Here is an 18623-nt window from a genome sequence, read left to right on the forward strand (position 1 = left end):
CTGATGAGGGGTTTCTCTTGTGGCCCCAGGTGGCTTCAGCTGTCCCCGAGCCTCATCTGTCCCCAGCTGCAGGAAGGGCAGGGAGGAAGGAGACTTGGAAGCAAGAAGTCTCCTGGCTCTGTCCTGCTTTGGTTTGGGGCAGCGTGGGTGGTTCAGCCCCTTGGAGGGGGGCTCTGCAGGCTCACCCCATGCCTGGCAGAGAGGCACCAGGACCTTGCCAGCCTGGCCATGGCTATGGCTGGGTGCTGGGAAGGCACCGGGAGCTTCCCTGTGTCATTCCCCTGCCCAGTGCAGCGAGACTGGAGCAAGGGCAGCTGCACTTGTGAATGCTGAGCAAAGGGCTGCTCAGGGGGCAGCTGCCAGGGACAGCTGGATTTAAGTGTTGGGAGTGTCACCAAAGCAGCAGTTGCTCTCCGCAACCCATGGGGGTTTATGTGAAAAATGAAATTTCTGTCTATCTCCTTCCTTGTGCTTTCTCATCTCCGCCAACGGAGCTGAAGATGGGAAAGGATTTTTTCCCTATATTTAGCTTTGGAGAAATTGCTGTAACTAATCGGCTTTAGGATTCTGCGTTCTCTCTTTTATTTTATCTTTTCCTGTCACTAAGACCTTGTCATGTGGCTGTGGACTGCAGCTCTCTGGCTCTCTGTTTGCTGGGCTTTCATGGAGTCAATTAATAACCCATAAAAATAACACCTCCAGCTGTTCCACTTGCAGCTGCCAGGCTGGAGTCTAATTATGGGGCCTTGGATCCCAAATCCTGCTTTGCATGTAAAAGTGCCAGTGAATAGGAAGAGGCAGAGGAGATGGCAATGCAAAAAAAGGAATGTGGTTTGGGGTCTATTTTTAGCCTTTTCAAGCCAAATGTAAAAAGACCCTTAGGCTGCTTGTGTCCCGCTGAATGTGATCACATGCACAATATTGTTCCCATGGCAAAGCGCAGCAGCCAGGGTGGGTTGGGGGTTATTTTTGGCAATTAACTTGCCTACATTGCAAACGTCCTTCTGGGTTAGTTTGCACAGTGCCGTGTTGTGGCTCACATCCATGTGCTAATGGGTTTATTGCAATCAGCTCCGGCTCTCTCTGTGTTCCTGAACGTGCCAGGGCAGTGGTGGGGAGGGGAGGCACACAGCTGCTCACCCAGGGCATCTCACAGACTGGTTGCTGGTAAAGGGGTGCTCGGCCTCCCTCAAAGAGTCCTTTCCTGCTGACTGTGACACAAAATTAATTTAGTTGGGGCTCTGGTGGATAGGTGATGGTCTCCTTTTCATACCATCCTGTCAACTGTGCACCCTCATTTGCTTTCCAAGCTGGATGTCATCTCTGGGTGAACTGCTGGGCAGATTTGTCCTCTGCTTCTCTGGAGCCTCTGCTGGGCTGGTTCTGCCTCAACTCCCACCACTGCCATATTCACCTGCCTCTTGCCTCCTCCTGGGTGCTTCATAACACTCTCTTTTCTTGCTCCCCGCAGAAGTCGTGCAGCAAAGGCCCACAAGGGCCCTGGTGCATGGGAGGTTGTTGGGGATGGAGCACAAGGAAAGCACTGGGCTCATTTCCAGTCTCTGTCTGGGGAGCTGTCTGGGAGCGTTTCAGTCCTTTCCATCACTGGGTTCTTTTTTAATTCAGACTCAGCCTGATTGTGACCAAAAGCAAATCAAACAGCTGTTCATTAGACAACTTAAATACTTAGTGGTCACACATTAGTCTGTAGCCACCAGCTTGTAACCATGACTGCAAATAGGCATCCTGTGCTGCAGACCATCCCCTTTGTCAAAACAAGTTATCTGGAGGCTGATACTGAAACCTGCCCTCAGAAAAAACTCTGACACCTCCCACTTGCACAGGGGTTGCAGGGCCACCGCTGTGACAATGCCACCTCTTTCCTGTCTCCTCAGGCTCCCTCTGACAATCACCAGAGCCAGGAGGTGTCAAACATCTTCTCTTGGGGGATGGAGCCACGCTCTCAGAGGGTGTCCCTTCAGTAGAGCTCTGCTGTGAGTTCTCTTAACCAGGGACAGAGGATGCTATCAATCCGTCCAGCCTCGCCTGGCAAAGAGATTGCAAACGTGGCTTTCCATCACGCGCTACATTAGTCAAATTAATTCCAGGACAGCCAGCCAGCGGTGCTCGAGGCCGAGACTGATGAATGCTGCAGCCGTGTCAGAGTCACCAGAGCTGCTGCCTGCGCTGTGCCAGCTCCTCAGCTGCAGCCAGCCCTCTGCTCGGCCGTGCCCTCTGCCTCACACCTCTCGGGAGCGCTGAGCTCTCAGTCACTGACACAGACAATTCAATTGCGAGGAACATCTGCCTCGAAATCGTGCTCCCATTCAGGCTGCTGCTGCCGCCGTGGGGTGACATTCTTCATGCATCTTGCCTGCTTTCTTTAATCTCCTAAACACAGGCACGCCTGTGGAGCACAGAAAGGTTTCTTCCCCATGAGAAGGAGAAAGAAATTAGCCAGCAGATCGAGCGTGTATAGCAAATAATGAGATTGCCTTGGATACAGGACTGGAATTCATGCAAAGCACGATGCTGATCAGAGACGATGAGCGGCGTTTCTGGGGTCTGCAAACAGCGTCACCAAACTTGCGTTTCTCAAGTTCTGAGACACACGTGGACGAAGGCTGCCAGCACAGGCCTGATCCACAGACTGCAAGTTAGAAAATAAACCCTAAAATAGCAATGCTGGTAGTTATTTTGGTGTGCAAGTGCCTCATAATGCCTCATTTTCCTCCAGGCACAGGAATAAGCTGTACAGACACAGGCACTGTGGTGCTGGAGGAGCAGCAGTCACAAAGGCAGCTTGTCCTGACAGAGCTCCACTGAAAGGTGCTGTGTTTGCCCACAGAGTGCAGACCCAGCTCTAGTGGAGTCAGTGTGTCCTTTAAAAGAAGATGGATTTGTGCAATAGTTTTAATAGTAAGTAATTGTTTCTTATTGCTCCTCTTGCATTAAAAAAATAATAATTATCAACATGTTAGAGGCAAACAGGGACAAAGTCTCTACCCGGTGAGTGACCTAGCAGCTTGATTCAGTGCTTGTTGAAGCAGCTGAGAGTGTTTGTACTGTCAGAGTCATTAGAAGGAGGGATGGTAAACAGCCTTTGTTTTTGTTTTTATAGGAAATTTACTCATCTTTTCTGTGAGCCTTTGGCTGAGACTCCTGTTTTTCTAAGAAATGAGTGATCAGATCCTGGCAGTGCTTTAAGTCACTTAAAGAGACAACTGGAAACAGGCTGTTCCCTGGAAGACAGGTACCAGGCAGCTCCCAGGCACATGGACACAAGGGCTGTTTGCAAAGGCAAGTAGAAAAGTTGGGCATTCTCAACAGCTCAGTGAACCCTTCCTCACTCACAACTCCAGCTCCCTGTATTATGAGCTTGACATCTTTAGCACCAATAAAATACCTCAAATTAATTATTATCCAAGTGTTTTTCCCTTTATTCCCTTTACCTTCATTTCCTTTACTGTAAAAAAAAGTCTTGGGGGTGAGGTCTCTTTAACCTGTGCCACCTCCTGATGTCTAAGGGATGAAATAACCCAGCGGGAGCCCCCCGAGGGTGTCCCCTGCTCCTCACAGCCCCCCAAGAAAACAGTGCTATCCGGCTTTTAGGTGTTACAAACATCCAACACAGGTATTGCAATAAATGTTGGATGTGATTCTTCACCCAGAATATCCATGCCACAGCTCCTCACGTTTCATTATCTCTGTACGAGCAGCCCCCCCTGCACCACCTGCTCACTTTTGTTTTAGCATCGCACGGCTCCTGAGCAGCGACACAGACTCGAGGCAGGGAGCCTTGGATGGCTCCAGGCTTTGCAGGGACAGCTTGGGAATAAGGGCTGGGATACGTGCCACGCTCATCCCAACTCATCTATTTTATGAATCAGGACTTGGTCCTATTTGCTAATGTTTGTCTGCGTAACCTTTGCTGTCAATGGGGCCGGTGCTCTGATGTCAGCTGCTGGACTCTGAGCGCTGGCAGCTGGTGTCCCTGGCCAGCTCCCAGGCTACAATTCAATTTTCCAACCAGTCACTTGAGAAGACAGGAAAAAACATGTTTCTGCCTGTTTGTGGCATCAAGAAATAAAGGGCTCCAGTCTACAAGGTCATTTAAGGCTTTTCTACGGGAAAGCTCAGATAAATCAAATAGTGGTATAAAGTTAATACACCTTCACTTATGGTGCAATAAAGTACAGTAAACCAAGGCTGGTTTAATCCTGAATAAAAATCTCACCATGGAGTGTAACACCCTCTAGGTATTGTACATTAACATCCCCTCTCTGAACACAGGCCTGTCTGGAGATATTTTACCCTCATCCCAACCTGGTGAATAGTGGAAAACTACTGCAGAGCTAAAAGGCAGGAATACCTGGAAATAAGGGAACCACCCAGGAAGCGAGGAGCTCTGGTCTCCTTTCTCATACTGACTTATTATGTGACTTATCCTGTGGCATTTTGTGAGTCTCAGTATTTACGCTGCATTTGGGGATTATTAGTGTCTTCCCTGCCATTATAAAGGGTTTCAAAATCTCCAGAGATACGTGGAGAAATTTTTCCTGCTGTTTCCCCAGTATGGGCTGTCCAGGGAGCTTACAAAAATATGTACAGCTGTAGTGGATGGGCACATCCAGGTCTGTGTCTGGAGGGCTGAACTTGAGGGTCACAGTTAGTTTTAAGAGGAGAGGGGTGGAGGAGTTCACACATCCTCACACCCAGCTTTACCAGTTTGTCTCTCCCTAGACTGACAAGGAAAGCAAAAATGGTGACACCTAGAGAAATACCTGTGATGCATTAAATAAAAACTGAGCAAACCAGAATCAATGTCCCCAGGGCACAACTCTGTTCCATTAACTGTTTGTCACTCATCATGCTTATTATTATTTCCATCATGCTGGCAGTGTTATCATTTGGGACCATTTCCATGGCTTTGAAAGTTTAGGAAGCAGGTATTTATTTCAATGCAGTACTACATAAAAAATTCCACTGACTCAGACGGGACTGATTTGTGAGGGAATGGCTCTTGAAGCACTTCAGTGTGTCTGAACCCAAACTCTCATCCCTTTCTTACTTATTTTAATAAATGTACAGCTTGGCAGCAAGACCTTGAGTGAACACATTCTCTCTTGTCATGAACTGCTGACAATCTCCTCTCTTCAGTACAGCAGCTCTGATGGACAGTAAGAAGCCAGGATCGCTTCACTTTTCTTCACTGCCTGAGATGCAAACAAAAGAAACCAGAGCAAGTTCCTGCCTGCTGAAATTCCAGGAGCTTGAGCTGCATTCCAGCACGGCTGAGAGGCATTTTGAATATTTTCTCATATGCATCAGCCCTGCACTGCTCCCAAGCAACTGCACTTCCAGTTAGTTATTATTAATAGTAAAGGATGGACTACCAATAGTTCTCAGTAATTTCCATGGCAATATTGCCTGGATCAAGATAACAGTTGCATTGAGTTGTGTAACTAAAGTTCATAACGTGGAGGAATGCAATCCAGGGAAAGTGCTCAGATGGAGGGAAATGACCGACCTTGCATAACCTCCCTAAGGCCAAACTTCCCTTCATATCTAGCAGGCTGTGTTCCTAATTTTCCGAAAATATGGAACGGTTTGCACTTTCAGCCTGTGTCCTCTGGGCTTCAGACTCCAGCATACCTCACAGCTTTCCTGAAACATTTCACCCACACATTTATTCATTATATTCCTCCTAACGATGCATGGCTGGAGCTTCCACAAGAGAAGATGTAACAGGAAAATAAACAACAGTAGAAAAATGTAAACCCATATTACTTTCCTCTTCTTTGTCTATCTTGCTAAGATTGTCGTTTCTGTAGAAAACAGCTGAGACTAAGATTGATTTAGACATTAAATTATGGATTTTCACTCTATCAATAAACTCCAAACACCTTTAAAAGTCCAAATAAAGCCTTTCTGGTTACCTGGCCATTTGGTGAAGTAGAATAGAGGCAGTCAGTAAGAATTAAAACATTGCCCAGAATCTAAAGAGGGAAATGTTATGAACAAAAAGGAATCTGAGTGGGCGTATATTCCTCGCCCTGCTATGCTGGTAGGATTATATCTCAGGCTTTCAGAGCAGGAAAAGGATGTTGCAGGCATAATGGCATGGAATATCAATCAGATAACTAAATCTAATTACAGTTAACTAGTTAATTCCAGCTACATGAAGGCAACTGGCCAAGTGCCACGACAGAAATGAGATTCAGAGGAACAATTTCTCAACATGAAACAACTTCTTGTAAGGACTAGTTCAGATCAGACAAGGGGCTATGCTTGACTAACTTTAAAAGGCACAAGGTCTGTATAAGAAAGAATGGTAACTTAATCCCTCATTTGTGGTAACCACAAATTCAGCTTTCCTAGGGAAAGAATTGCATCAAAATGTCAGGACATGACTCTAAATTCTAACAGATTTATATTCTAAGGGAGTGAGCCATTAATAAAAGATATTGTGGGTAAACAAAAATGTCTCAGTAGTGCTACTGAAGGGAGCAGAGACACGAGTTCCTAACTTTCAAGTCCTTATTTTAACACAGTTTGTGATACTCTGGTACTATAAAAACCACAATTGTGCTTCTTGCTTTTAGTACATCACAGCTAAACCGCTCATGGTGTGAGACAGAGCTCTTTGAGGTGTCCCAGAGGGCAAATACCCTGAGCTGGGTGAATGCTGGCTGATTAAGAAGAGGCGGTAAGATGCTCCAGCAGTGACTGAGACGGGTCCCTGCACTCCCACTGCCCCATGGCCCTGGAGCACTGTGCTGTGCCATCACCCTGAGCTGACCGTGCCCTGACAGTGCCTGAAACACACCCAGAACCCCCCAGAGCCCCGTGCCGAGGGAGCCGTGAGGGATGTGGGATCACAGGATGCTCAGGGAGCTGAGGACATGGCAAGTACCTGCAGGAGGTGCCATGTCCCGCTGTCCATGCCCTCCTGCACCCGCGGTGTGTGGCTGTGACTCTGTGTCATGCCCTCCTGCACCCGCGGTGTGTGTCTGTGGCTCTGTGTGTCTGAGGGGCACTCTGCCCCTCTGCTCCACCCAGGTGAGACCCCACCTGGAATACTCTGGGGCTCCTGCACGGGACATGGACCTGTGATGATTGGACCACGATCATTGGAGGGTTGGAGCAGTTCTGATGTGGGGAAAGGTTGGGAGAATTGGGATTGTTCAGCCTGCAGAAGACTTCAGGATGAGCTAACTGCAGCCTTCCAGTACAGAATCACAGAATCAGCTGAGTTGGAAATAACCCACCAGGACCATGGAATCCAACTCCTGGCCCTGGACAGGACACCCCAAGAATCCCACCGCGTGAAAGCATTGTCCAAGTGTTCCTTGTGCTCAGGCAGGCTCGGTGCTGTGACCACTTCCCTGAGGAGCCTGTTCAGTGCTCAGCCACCCTCTGGGTGAAAAACTGTTCCTTATATCCAACCTAAACCTGCCCTGACTCAGCTTCCTGCTGCTCCTGAAGGGAGCCTGAAAGAAAGACGGGGGGAAGAGTATTTACCAGGGCAGGTGGTGACAGGACAAGGGGGAATGGCTTCGCACTGACCGAGAGGAGGTTCAGATTTGTTTAGTCATCATCGCTGGAGGTGTCTAGGAAAGGACTGGAAGTGGCACTTAGTGCCATGGTCTAATTGGCAAGGTGGTGTTAGGTCATAGGCTGGACTCGGTGATCTCAAGGGTCTTTTCCATCCTAACTGAGCCGGCGATTCTGTGATTAGATATTTGGAAGAAATTCTTCGTTGTGAGAATGGTGAGGTAGTGCAACAGAGCAGCTGTGGCTCTGCAAATGCTCAAGGCCAAGCCGGACAGCGCTCGAAGCAACCTGCTCCAGTGCAAGCTGTCCCTTACACCCACGGCACGGGTGACACTCGATGACTTTTCGGATTCCCCCCCACCGGAGCCATCCCTCCCTCACGGCCGCCGGCCACCCCGCGCCGCCCACCGCGCATGCGCCCCGCCCGTCCCCGCCCCCGGCAGCGCGCAGGCGCCGGGCCCGCCCCCGCCCGGCACCGCGAGCGACGGGCGGCGGCGCGCGCGCCCCTCCCGCGCAGGACGGCGCTGCCCCGGCGGCATGAGGGGAGAGCGCGGCCGGCTGCGAGCGGTAAGCACGGCGCCGAGCCTGCCGGGGCCCCGCCCGCGCCCCGCGCCCCCAGCCCCGCCGCCCTGCCCCGCGGCAACTTTCCCATTGTCCGCCCGCTCCCCGCCGGCTCCTCTCAGCGCTGGCTGCGGGGAGCCCCGAGGAGCGGTCGGCGCTGCTCGTGGCGGACGGGGGGTGGTGGCGGTGGGGATGGTGGCGGTGCTACGGGTGGTGGTGGTGATGGTGGGGCGGGGGTCGCGGTCCTTCTGCGGGTCACGGCGGCGCCGCGGCCACTGCGCTCTGTCCGCCCCGGGCAGGCGGCTCTGGCCGGGTCCCTCCGGGGCAGCTCGGAGCTGTCACCGGTGTCCCTCCATCCCGTCCCCTCCCGGCTTGTTCCGGGTCCCTCCGGGGCAGCACGGGGCTGTCACAAGTGTCCCTCCATCCCGTCCCCTCTCGGCGTGTCCCATCCCCTCCCGGAGTGTCGCGGGGCTCTCACCGGTGTCCCTCCATCCCGTCCCCTCCCGGCGTGTCCCATCCCCTCCCGGAGTGTCGCGGGGCTGTCACCGGTGTCCCTCCATCCCCTCCCGGAGTGTCGCGGGGCTGTCACCGGTGTCCCTCCATCCCGTCCCCTCCCGGCGTGTCCCGGAGCCCTCCGGAGCTGTCGCCGTGTCCCTTCTCCTCTCGGGGTGTCCCGGTCGCTGCGGGGCTGTCACCGGTGTCCCGGATCCCTCGGGAGAGCTCGGGGCTGTCACAGGTGTCCCCCCAGCCCGTCCCCTGCCGGGGTGTCCCGGTTCCGCCGCGGCGGGCGGAGCGCGGAGTTTCTTTGTTGTGTAACTCTTTTTGTCCGGGGATTAGAGAGGGTTTGCGGCTGTTTGTGCTGATTCAGGTGCTTTTTTTTAAAAGAAAAATTGCGGGGTAGTCATGGGTAAATTCTTCTCGGGGCTGGGATGCCGCAGAACTTTCCTGCGGCTCGGGGGCTGTTCTTGCTCCGGCCGGGGCCGCCGAGCCGCGCTGCCCCAGCCCCGGGGCCGGGAGCGCTCCCGCTGCGCCTTCCGGGCAGAAAAGCGAAGCGAACTTGCTGTAGCAAAGCCATTTCTCGCTAAAATGAGGCTGGCTCGCAGCCCGCGATTCATATGCGAGTGCTACTGCCAGGATTTTTCAATAAACGTAATTGCAGTCGAGAGAGTTCGGGTCAAGCACTTCGCTGGGCAGAGCAGGCACGAAGCCTTTGGAGTAATTCCTCTCCGCGTTGCCAGTGAATCTTTTCTGGCTGCATAGTGGAATTTTTCTCGAAGTTTTTTCCCCTAGCTATCTCGTAAGTTTTCCTCAAAAGTTTCAAATCTTTTTGAGATGATCAAGGAATGCCGTTGATCCATCATTGTGCTTTTGTAATCCGTTTTTTCTCCCTTCTTTCTTCAAACAAGCACTTTTAACATTTATTTTTTTTAACCTCTTTTTGTGCTTTCCGTATTTCTTTCTTGGCTTTTTTTCCCCCCCCAGTCCCTGCTCTGAGCAGGGCAGCCCACATACCGTGCTGGGGGACTGGGAAATGCTTCTCTGCCTGTCGCTGGGATGTGTCAGTGTTTGGTTCTCTGCAGCAGCACAGGAAGTGTCACCATCCTGACAAGGAGTCATGAAATATGTTGAAGATTTGTTACTAAAAGTGGACTAAAAATGTGCTAATTTTATCTTGTCTTTGGAAGAAATGATAAGTCATTTCTGACAGAAGTATATATATATATGTAAAGCTTTTCAGGGCCCCTGTTGGGTCTTAAAAAAGGTTGTCAGGGAATTGTGAAGGATTTCCTGTGGAATTGCTAGCGTGGTACCACGCACAGACTTAATTGCAAGAGAAAATTGAAAATGGCTTCCTACGTCTGACAGATGGTTTTAAACATTTCTTTTTCAGGTTTGAGTTGATCTCACTAAACTGCAGCCATGGTGCAGAAGTACCAGTCCCCCGTACGGGTGTATAAACACCCTTTTGAGTTAATTATGGCTGTAAGTATTAATTTTTGCTATAATTTCTTTCTTGACTGTTCCTTGTGTTGCTGAGTGCTTGCTGGGCTTTGTTTGATAGGTACTGTAGGACACAGAAAGCTGAAAACAAAATGCAAAATACGAGAGCTGTGTGTTTCAATGGTTTCTTCTCTGCCTAGGGTATTTTCTTACCATAATGTGCTCTCCTTTTCTGCCAAAGTTTAGATAGTGTTTACAGCTGTGTTTGAAAGTTAGAGCAAAAGTAGGATTGAAGTGTGCTGGGAGTTAATTACTGGGGGCAGACTCTTCTAGAACAGGAGGAAATGTCATGTACACGGATTAAAACGTTGTTATGGTTGTGTCTTCATCAGCAGAGAGTTTATAGGATTAGAGAGCACAGAGGAAGCCATGAAAGCAAGGGTATGCCTGAATGGAAAGGGAGAAAGGACCCTGCAAACATTTTGAGGGAAGGGAAGAAAAAACTTGGTAGGGAGGCCAGAGAGATGAACAAAAAGCCTTTTGAGTGCATGTTGCTAATTGGTGTGATAGTGGTACAAACAGTAATGAAAAAAAAAACCAAATTTAATTAGGTTCCCTTTTTTTTTCTCTCTCTCTCTCCCTTTTCTTTCCTTTCAGAAAACAGAGCAGAAGTAGGTATTTGACATTTTAAAGTATATTCAGTTGAAACCACAGCTGTGGGGCTCTTATGAGTTACAGAGAGCAATTAAGGAGCTTTTCCCTGATAAAAACAGTTAAAAGTGAACTGTAATCTAAATAATAATTGTTTGATTTCACTTGCTGAAAATACTGTCTTTAATGGCTTCAGAGGAGAGTTTCAGTAGTGCTCACAGTGTAAATATTTAGATAGATCACGTGCTTTGGAGTGCAGGGTTCCTTACAGAAGTGGTCCTTTGCAGTCGCAGGGCAAAAAAGGATTAGATCACTCTAGAGGGAATACTTGCATTGCTTTTTATCTTACTCCTAAGGCTGCCTCCAGTGTTACACATGTAGGTCCTGCTCTTGCAGGCACTTCAAGGCAGAGCTGTTATTTTGCTGAGCAGTGAAGAAGCCAGCTGTGATATGTGTAAGGTCTTTTATGACTTCAGTAGCAGCTGGGCTTCAGGTGGTCTCTCAGTGAAATTTGATGGGTCTGTAACTTTAGCCTTCAGTGAAGTTATACTGGCTCTTAGATCAACCAGCCCAAATTAGTTTATTAAATGAAATTCCCTGGCTGTTTCCTGAGCTGATGAGTCTTTACCTTGCTGCTGAATTGAAGGCAAAATTTCTTCCTAAGTTATTTCTTCAAGGATATTTTGAGTTTAAATGCTGATATCAGAATTGTCCACAATGCTTTGCTGGGTGTAATTAGAAACACTTCTGACTGTTAGTATTAACTGAGAGTTCTCAAACTGTGTCTTGGGGATATCTAAAGAATAATATTTAACAAATATAAAGCATTAAAACTTTTCTTCAGAAAGCAAGAGGCTATAGTAGGTATGCAACTAGGATAAAATAATAGCTAAAAATTAAAAATGAACTAAGAGGAGAAGAATGCTTATAAAAAGGAACAGCCAGACAGGATCCTTTCAGAGACTGGAAGTTTAGCTGAGCGATAATACATCTGATTTATTTAATCTGTGTCAGAACAGTGGGCTACCACTTGTACTTGCTCAGAATGTGAGCGCTGGATGAACAGCCTCCCCCTGCCATCTTGCTGCTGTTACTGATTTTTAAAACTTGTAAAATTCCTGCTGGTGATCCATCAAAACTGTCCATGCGTTTTCTGAAGTGTGTGGAGGAGTCCCTGAGCCAAATTCTGTGAGGAATATAAACAGTATATGCAAGCTTGATGCTTTTTGTTACTGTTTTGTTACTGTTTCCTCTTGGTTGAACAGTGATTGCATAAGTTGATGAAGTGTTTCTGGGAGGAATACTTGTGTCAAATTCTGTGCTCGCTAAAGTGGAAGCACTACATTGCATATTCTCAACCAAAAAAAAGTGCTAGAATGTTATTTTAACAGTGCCAGCAGCTCCTCTGAAGCGAGGAACAGCCTGGCATATACCAGGCTTGAATTTAAAGCACCCAAGAAATGACTAAACGTTATGTGTTGTGTTTGATTTTCCTTTGACCCTCTCTTTTATTTGCACCCAGCCCTTGAGAGAATGTGTCCTCAAATAGAGGTTTGAACCCACACTCAGAGATACTCATCTGTCAGTAAAAAATCTCTGGAGAAAACTTTGGTCAGTGTGGCAGCAGTGTTCTGTGTGCTCAATTGTCTTAACAAAAATCACTGTTTCAAGCCTGGCTCTTGTGTGAGCTCTCATCTTTGGGTTCAGGTGCTGAGTACTTCTAAAAATTTTCTTTGGCCAGCTGTCCTCCCTTCCCTGGGCATTCTCTGGAGCTGCAGAGGCAGCTCTTTCTCCGGCAGTAATGAAGTTCAGCAGTGTCAGTGAATCCCCTGTGCGCTGGGAAGATTCCCTGGATGTTGCAATTGCAAATTGGAACTCATTAAGTCAAACTAATATTTAGCCTTCGGATCGAGAAATCAGCATTAATTCTTCTGTTCTGGAAGCCACTGAGAGAATGCCACTTGCAGAGTGGGTCGTTTATAGTGCACATTTCCGATTTCCCAATTTTCCCCTTCCTGGGTTTCCAAGAGGTACTTGAGGGAGATTGGAGCATGATCAGCATTCCATTCATGCAGCTCTAGTGTGCTCCCAGGGAACTTTGTTCTCTGCTAAGGGTGACTGCAGCTCTATATTAAGACAAAAAACTGAATTTAATTCCACTTTGATCAAAGCCACGATTGTCAAAACAAAAGTGTTTACTGGCAATTATGATATAAAGACTTCTGAAATAGACAAGAGTCAAAATTCTTTTCCTGAGTTAAATTGGTGTTGAAAATAAGTTTCTCTGTTATGCTTCCTCCACTGAAATCTAAAACTCATGTGCTGAACCCTAATTTATCTCTATGACAATATCCTTAAGGCATGACCCCTTATCTCCCAGCTGGGGATTGGTGAGGAGTTGAGGCTCTGAGAGATCCATGGCTTCAAAGCTTCCTACCTTCCCTCAGCATTCAAGTCCAGCTGTGTAAAATCTAATATAAGCTACTTCTCTTGAAGAGTTCCTTCTACTGGCAAGCTACGTGGTTCCAGATAATGCTCGAGATGCAAATCTTTTAATGGAACTATTTCCTGAACTTGAAAAGATTCTAGAATCATAGGCTAGAAATTACCACACTTCAGTCTGACACACCTCACCCAGGCCAGATGATTTCACCAAATAGTTTCCAAAGCTGACACGATGATTTTTTGGCTGCTCTGTGGAATATCTGTCATAATTAACTTATTGGAATCTCTGTGTGTTAGTGGGTATGTATTTAAAAAAGCACCCAGAGCAGCAGCTCGCACAGCTGTTCAGGAGACTGAATAGAATTTTGCTTCTCCTCCTGTTCAGAGTTTACGTAATGCTGGGAGCAGCTGAAATGTGGAAAAATGGCTGTTTACTTAGACTCACTTGTCAAGTTACCAAGGTTAAATATACTGGAGAAAAACTGAGAAGCTGCTTTTATAAAACTTCTGAAGATTACCAATTCAGTTTTTTTAATATTAGCTTAAAGAGGTTTACATTTAAAGTAATACAGGGACTTTGCTGAATAAGTAGTTCTTAATATTAAAAGGCAGTTAAGAACTTGAATCTTCCTTAACACACAAGGCTAAAATTAACTTTGGAGATTCGCAGCTCATTTTCAGTCTGACATACTTTAGATAATTCCCCTTGAGTTTAATTTCCAAAGTAAATTTAAATAATGAATAATCACTTGCAGTGGCATTTCAAGGGTGGAATTTATGCAAATGGAAAATAAATAAGATGTTTGAAAAAGCACAGATTGGATTGAACCATTGACCAGCGGGATTTTTCTTTTTGAGTTTCTGAAAGCTCTGTGGAAAGTGTATTGCTTTTCAGCCCATTTAGAAAATGTCCTACTTACAGTCAAAATTGCTTAGTTTCAGAAATAATGTGAATTTTAAAAAATCGATCTCACATTTTGCCACTGTTCTGATGGAATATCTGAACGATCTCAAGCATGAATCTTTCCTAGTAAGTATAATGTGTAGTGCCTTGGATTATATTATCATTTTAATGGTTCAAATTTGCTGCTTTTGGACATCAGGCTGACTCTCTTTGGCTTTATAGATCTAAAGAATAGTTCTTAAGGTGTATCTCATGAATTAAAGTATCCCTGAATTACAGGTAAGGAATGAGATTGCAAATGGGATAAATAAGCTTCAGTGATAAGAGTAGATTAGAAAAAAAATTATCTGTTTTTCCAGATTGATGAATCAAAGTGTAATCCCTTGATCGAGATTGTAATGAGCTTTCTGATCAGCAGTTCTTTATTATTTCACTATAAAAGTTATTACTTTAAAAAGTCATTTTTAAAAAAATGCAAACTGTATCAAGCTAAGTGCCACACCTGCTCGTAAACACTCACCATTTTTATTCCTTCCAGTCTCATTTTGTTTTCCTGGAAAAAATGCATTTCCCACATCATGTGACGAGGGGTTGAGAGGCTGGTGAGGAAAAGGAAGCTCTTCTGCAAGTGCTTTTGAAAGCACAAAGTAGGCTTTAAATACACAGAGAAGTATTTTATTCCCCTGATGCAGTGTCCTTTGCTGAGAATTTGTCCTGGATATTTAAATCCTGGGGAAAGGAATAAACTTGAGTGTTTGCTCCCAAAACCTCTGAGCTATTTTCCCTTCTGCTGTAGAACTCCCCGAGTCTCATCTGCTTTGCTTCCTGTCTTTGAAAAAGCTGGGTTGAAAACTCAGCCTTATTTGCTGTTGGAAATGCGTTGGTAAAGCTGTGGTGGGGCAGAGCCTTGTGTGGCATTTCTGAATTTGTATTAAACATCTGCAGTTTCGCTGCTGGTTGGTGATGGGGGTGGTTCCTGTGTTAGACATGGTGTAAGAAGAAATGATTATTTGGCCACTTGTTTGGAATGAGCTGTGGGTAGCAAATGGGAGAGTTCACTTAAGCACTACGGAAAAATATTGACTTAGCAGCCTGCCAGCAGTGCAATTCATGTGTTATTTTGTGTTATTTCATCACCTGATTAGCTATTTCCATGCTTGGTTTCCTGGTTGGTTTTGGTTGGTTTTTTTTTTGGTTGGGGTTTTTTTTTGGGGGGGGGCAAACACATGACCTGACTGTAGCTGACAGCTGCAGTTCTCTTGTTCACCAAAAGCTTTGAGTCAGTTTTTAACAAGTCCTTTACACTTTAAAGGCTAAGCCACCACTACTGTCACACTCTGAAAGGTGTCAGAGAAAGGAAAATATGTATCAAAACAGTTCTTGTGTTTTGTTCTGAAAGCACTCCAAGCTTTTCTCCCCTGCAGGTAGGTGTTTTAGCTCTGCTGTGAAGTGCTGCTCCAGGATCTGTTGATCCATCCAAGTCATGTTGCCTTTGAGTTAAAACTCCTAAATATGTGGGGTTCTGGCAGAAAAGAAGTGGTTACACATCCTGCAGAGTCCTGGACACTCAGGGTTCTGCAGTTACAGTCTGGAGAAGGTATAATAACTTCATGCTCGTGGTCTTATGTGTGGTTAGACAGTAAGCATGTGTAAAAGCCTTCAAAACCTTGTGGGAAAGAGATAGGGTGATTTTTTTGGGATTGATTAAAAAAACATATCCAGTGAGAAGCCAGAGGTTGCTTAGAGATCAGAATGAGGTGTTTCCATATTGCTTGGGCAGTCTGTGCTGCCCAAGGACTTCAGTAAATCACTTTCAATCAGAGTCCAGGATCTGGAACCCAGAATTGAGGGGGTATTTGTTGTAACCAGGACTGCTTTTGCTTGGAACTTGGTTTGGAGTCAGTATGTTCCTGGAGGGAGGCCAGTGATGGAATCTTTAAGCTGTTGCATTCTGAATGTAAAATGAATCTTCCGAGAATATGCAAGGAAAGCTGTTAATTAGCTCAAGTTGAAATTAATTACAGGTTGGTCTTAAATGGTCTATTTCCTTTTCTCCCAAGTGAATTTGTCTTCCAGTTTTTTCATGTAGTTTAAAAATACTGTGCATGTATTCTAAATTAAGAACTAGGATGTTGAGCTGAATTATTTAACACTTTATTTCGTTTTTGTGATAGCTGCCAACCTGACCTGTCTTAACTCTCATGTTAAACATTAAGTAAGGGCTGTTACAGGTAGTTTAATAATTTGATTTTCTCACAGTCAAACTGCAGCTGGTTTCAGCCATCACCAGTCAGGCAGTGGTGTGTGAGATCAGAGCCCTGCCAAGGGCCCACGCTGGTGGCAGCATGGCTGGGGGGACAGCCTGGCATCCTCTGGGCTCCTCTGCAGCCTGCAGCAGCACTGCCAAAAGAGCACAAGCCAGCAGTGAGCCATCACAATTTGAGATCAGCTCTCAAGTTCTTGGCTTTTCTCTGCACTGCTTTTGCTCAAGTCATGCTGATTTCAGTTCACGAAGTTTTTCAGCTTGTGGTTCATGGCCTTTTTCTTCTAAGGGTCAGAGAAATATCACCAAAATGTGGTTTCCCATTGTAGCTAAGCTGATGCACCAGGCTCTTGCTTTCTTGCCAAGCTGATCAGCAAGCCAGCCTAGGGACACCAGCTGGGCCAGAGCTGTCCTGGAAAAAAGGAAGATAAATTCCTTGTCAGCCCCATTTCCTCACTGGGTGCCCTTAGGCTCCCTGTGGGAGCAGGTGCTTGTCCCCCCGTGCTGTGGGTGAGCAGCTGGCTGCTGGAGAGAGGCGTCAGCAGGGCATCTGTCACTGGGGCTGCACTCTGGGAGCCCTCGATTCCATTGGGAAATAATTAGGGATCTGCAGTTTGAAAAATGCAGAAGCTGCTTGCTGTAACACTAAATGAAGGGGCCATTAGAAACCTGATTCAGCAGCCTTCAGGTATTATTCAGCAGTGCAAAGTACTTGCAAATTGCACTGAATGCTTTGGAGTTGTGGATCTGTGAGTTGCTTGGGCATAAAGGGGGCTCTGTCCTTGCTTCAGAAAAATGAAAATTAAAAATTTCTACGTTGGATGCTGGAACAATCACATGTGAATGGACTGGCTGCGTGTCTTGCTTTGTATTCATGTATAAAACTTCACATTTGAGCATTTTCAATCTTGGGCTTCTCTTGGGTTTTACTTTATTATAATTAGTTTTGGGTTCTATATATATGCAAATTTGAAAATAAAAATATCACTGGGCTACCAGCTTTAACTCTGGCAGCAGCAGAGGGATTGTGGGAGGGAGCAAAGAGAAGCTACTCTTCTGCATTAAAATTGAATTTTTATTTAAACTGTTTTAATTCTCAATTATACATATTTGGGCCCTCTTAAATTACTGTTTCAAGGTTTTGTCATGTTCAGATTGATGAAGTTAAATATCTACATCGGTGGGGTTATGGATTACTGGATAATTACAGCTGTTTTCATTTTGTTGGTATTTATGCTCTCATAACTTGAGTACGGATGCTTTTTGGAATCTATGCAGATCAATTTGTGCAGGGGTTAAAAGCTGCACTGCAAACCTCACCATCTCAGCCTGTCTGAGAACTTTCTGCCGTGCCTACTGCTGCTGTAGTATTAGATCATATCGCTGTGGCAATAATAGATCTCATTTTGTGAAAATGAGTATTTCCCTGGTGATGGCCAGGGTGGCATCGTGCCATTTAGAGTTGTTTATGCCACAGCAGAAGGGAGCAGCTTCCTGATGAGAGCACTTCCTTTCTTGTGTGCATTGTGTCCCTTCATTTAGTGTAAAATTCAAATGCCACAGACATTCAGTCCAGTTCAGGTGTACCAGGCAGCAGGAGCCTTTCCAGAGCATGATTTTTTCAGGTTGTTTCATTCAGTGTGTAAATTATACTGTGTAATTTGCAAAACTCTCTGTGCTGTGCAATTCATTGGCTCGTAGATAAGTTCTTCATTACTGAATTCAAGGCAATATGAAATTACTTATTTCTATTGAAGTGTTTCATGGTGTGAGTAGTGCAGCCACTGAAGTTGTAATGAACAGGATTTAAAGCAATTTCATTTGAACTTGTTTGTTCTGTGTTGACTAAACCAATTCATGCTTTTGTTTGCCCTTCTTTGCTGTAAAGGAGGGTAAAGAACAAAGAAGTGATTGTCTATAATCTCCGTTTTTAATTTCTTTTTAGCAAAGAATCAAATGACTCTTGACTGTTTATTTTTAATTATTGGCTTATCTTTGGAAGCTAGGTGATGTTTTCTGCCTGTGTTTTGTTGGGGAGCAGATGCAGGGGTGCAGAAGCTCTACCATGCCAGTGATGGATCTTGCGCTGGTATTACCTGGTTTTTGAGATCTGGACAATGAATTTGGATTTTTATTCTGTCTCTTAATGAGAAGCACAGAACTGGATTGCACCATGAGGCCCCTCTAACTAGTGCTGCCTTTCAGGCAGTGGCCAAGGGCAGTATCTGCCTCCAGGGGAGAGGATAGGAATGAGATAAACATATGGTAACACTCTCTTAGGATACTCTCTCATCCTCCAGC

General features: G+C 46.1%; 1 protein-coding gene across 1 annotated transcript in view; it reads left to right on the forward strand.

Annotated features, from left to right (window-relative positions):
* Window positions 1-7987: 7987 nt before the first annotated feature.
* SEC14L1 (SEC14 like lipid binding 1) overlaps window positions 7988-18623 on the forward strand; it is a 44077-nt gene continuing 33441 nt past the window's right edge. The window contains exons 1-2 of the mRNA XM_038157225.1: window positions 7988-8124; window positions 10010-10101. Coding sequence (XP_038013153.1) covers window positions 10039-10101 — 63 coding nt within the window. The 5' untranslated portion in view covers window positions 7988-8124; window positions 10010-10038. The remainder of the gene's footprint in view (window positions 8125-10009; window positions 10102-18623) is intronic.

This window comes from Motacilla alba, chromosome 18 (assembly GCF_015832195.1).
Source record: "Motacilla alba alba isolate MOTALB_02 chromosome 18, Motacilla_alba_V1.0_pri, whole genome shotgun sequence".
NCBI lineage: Eukaryota > Metazoa > Chordata > Aves > Passeriformes > Motacillidae > Motacilla > Motacilla alba.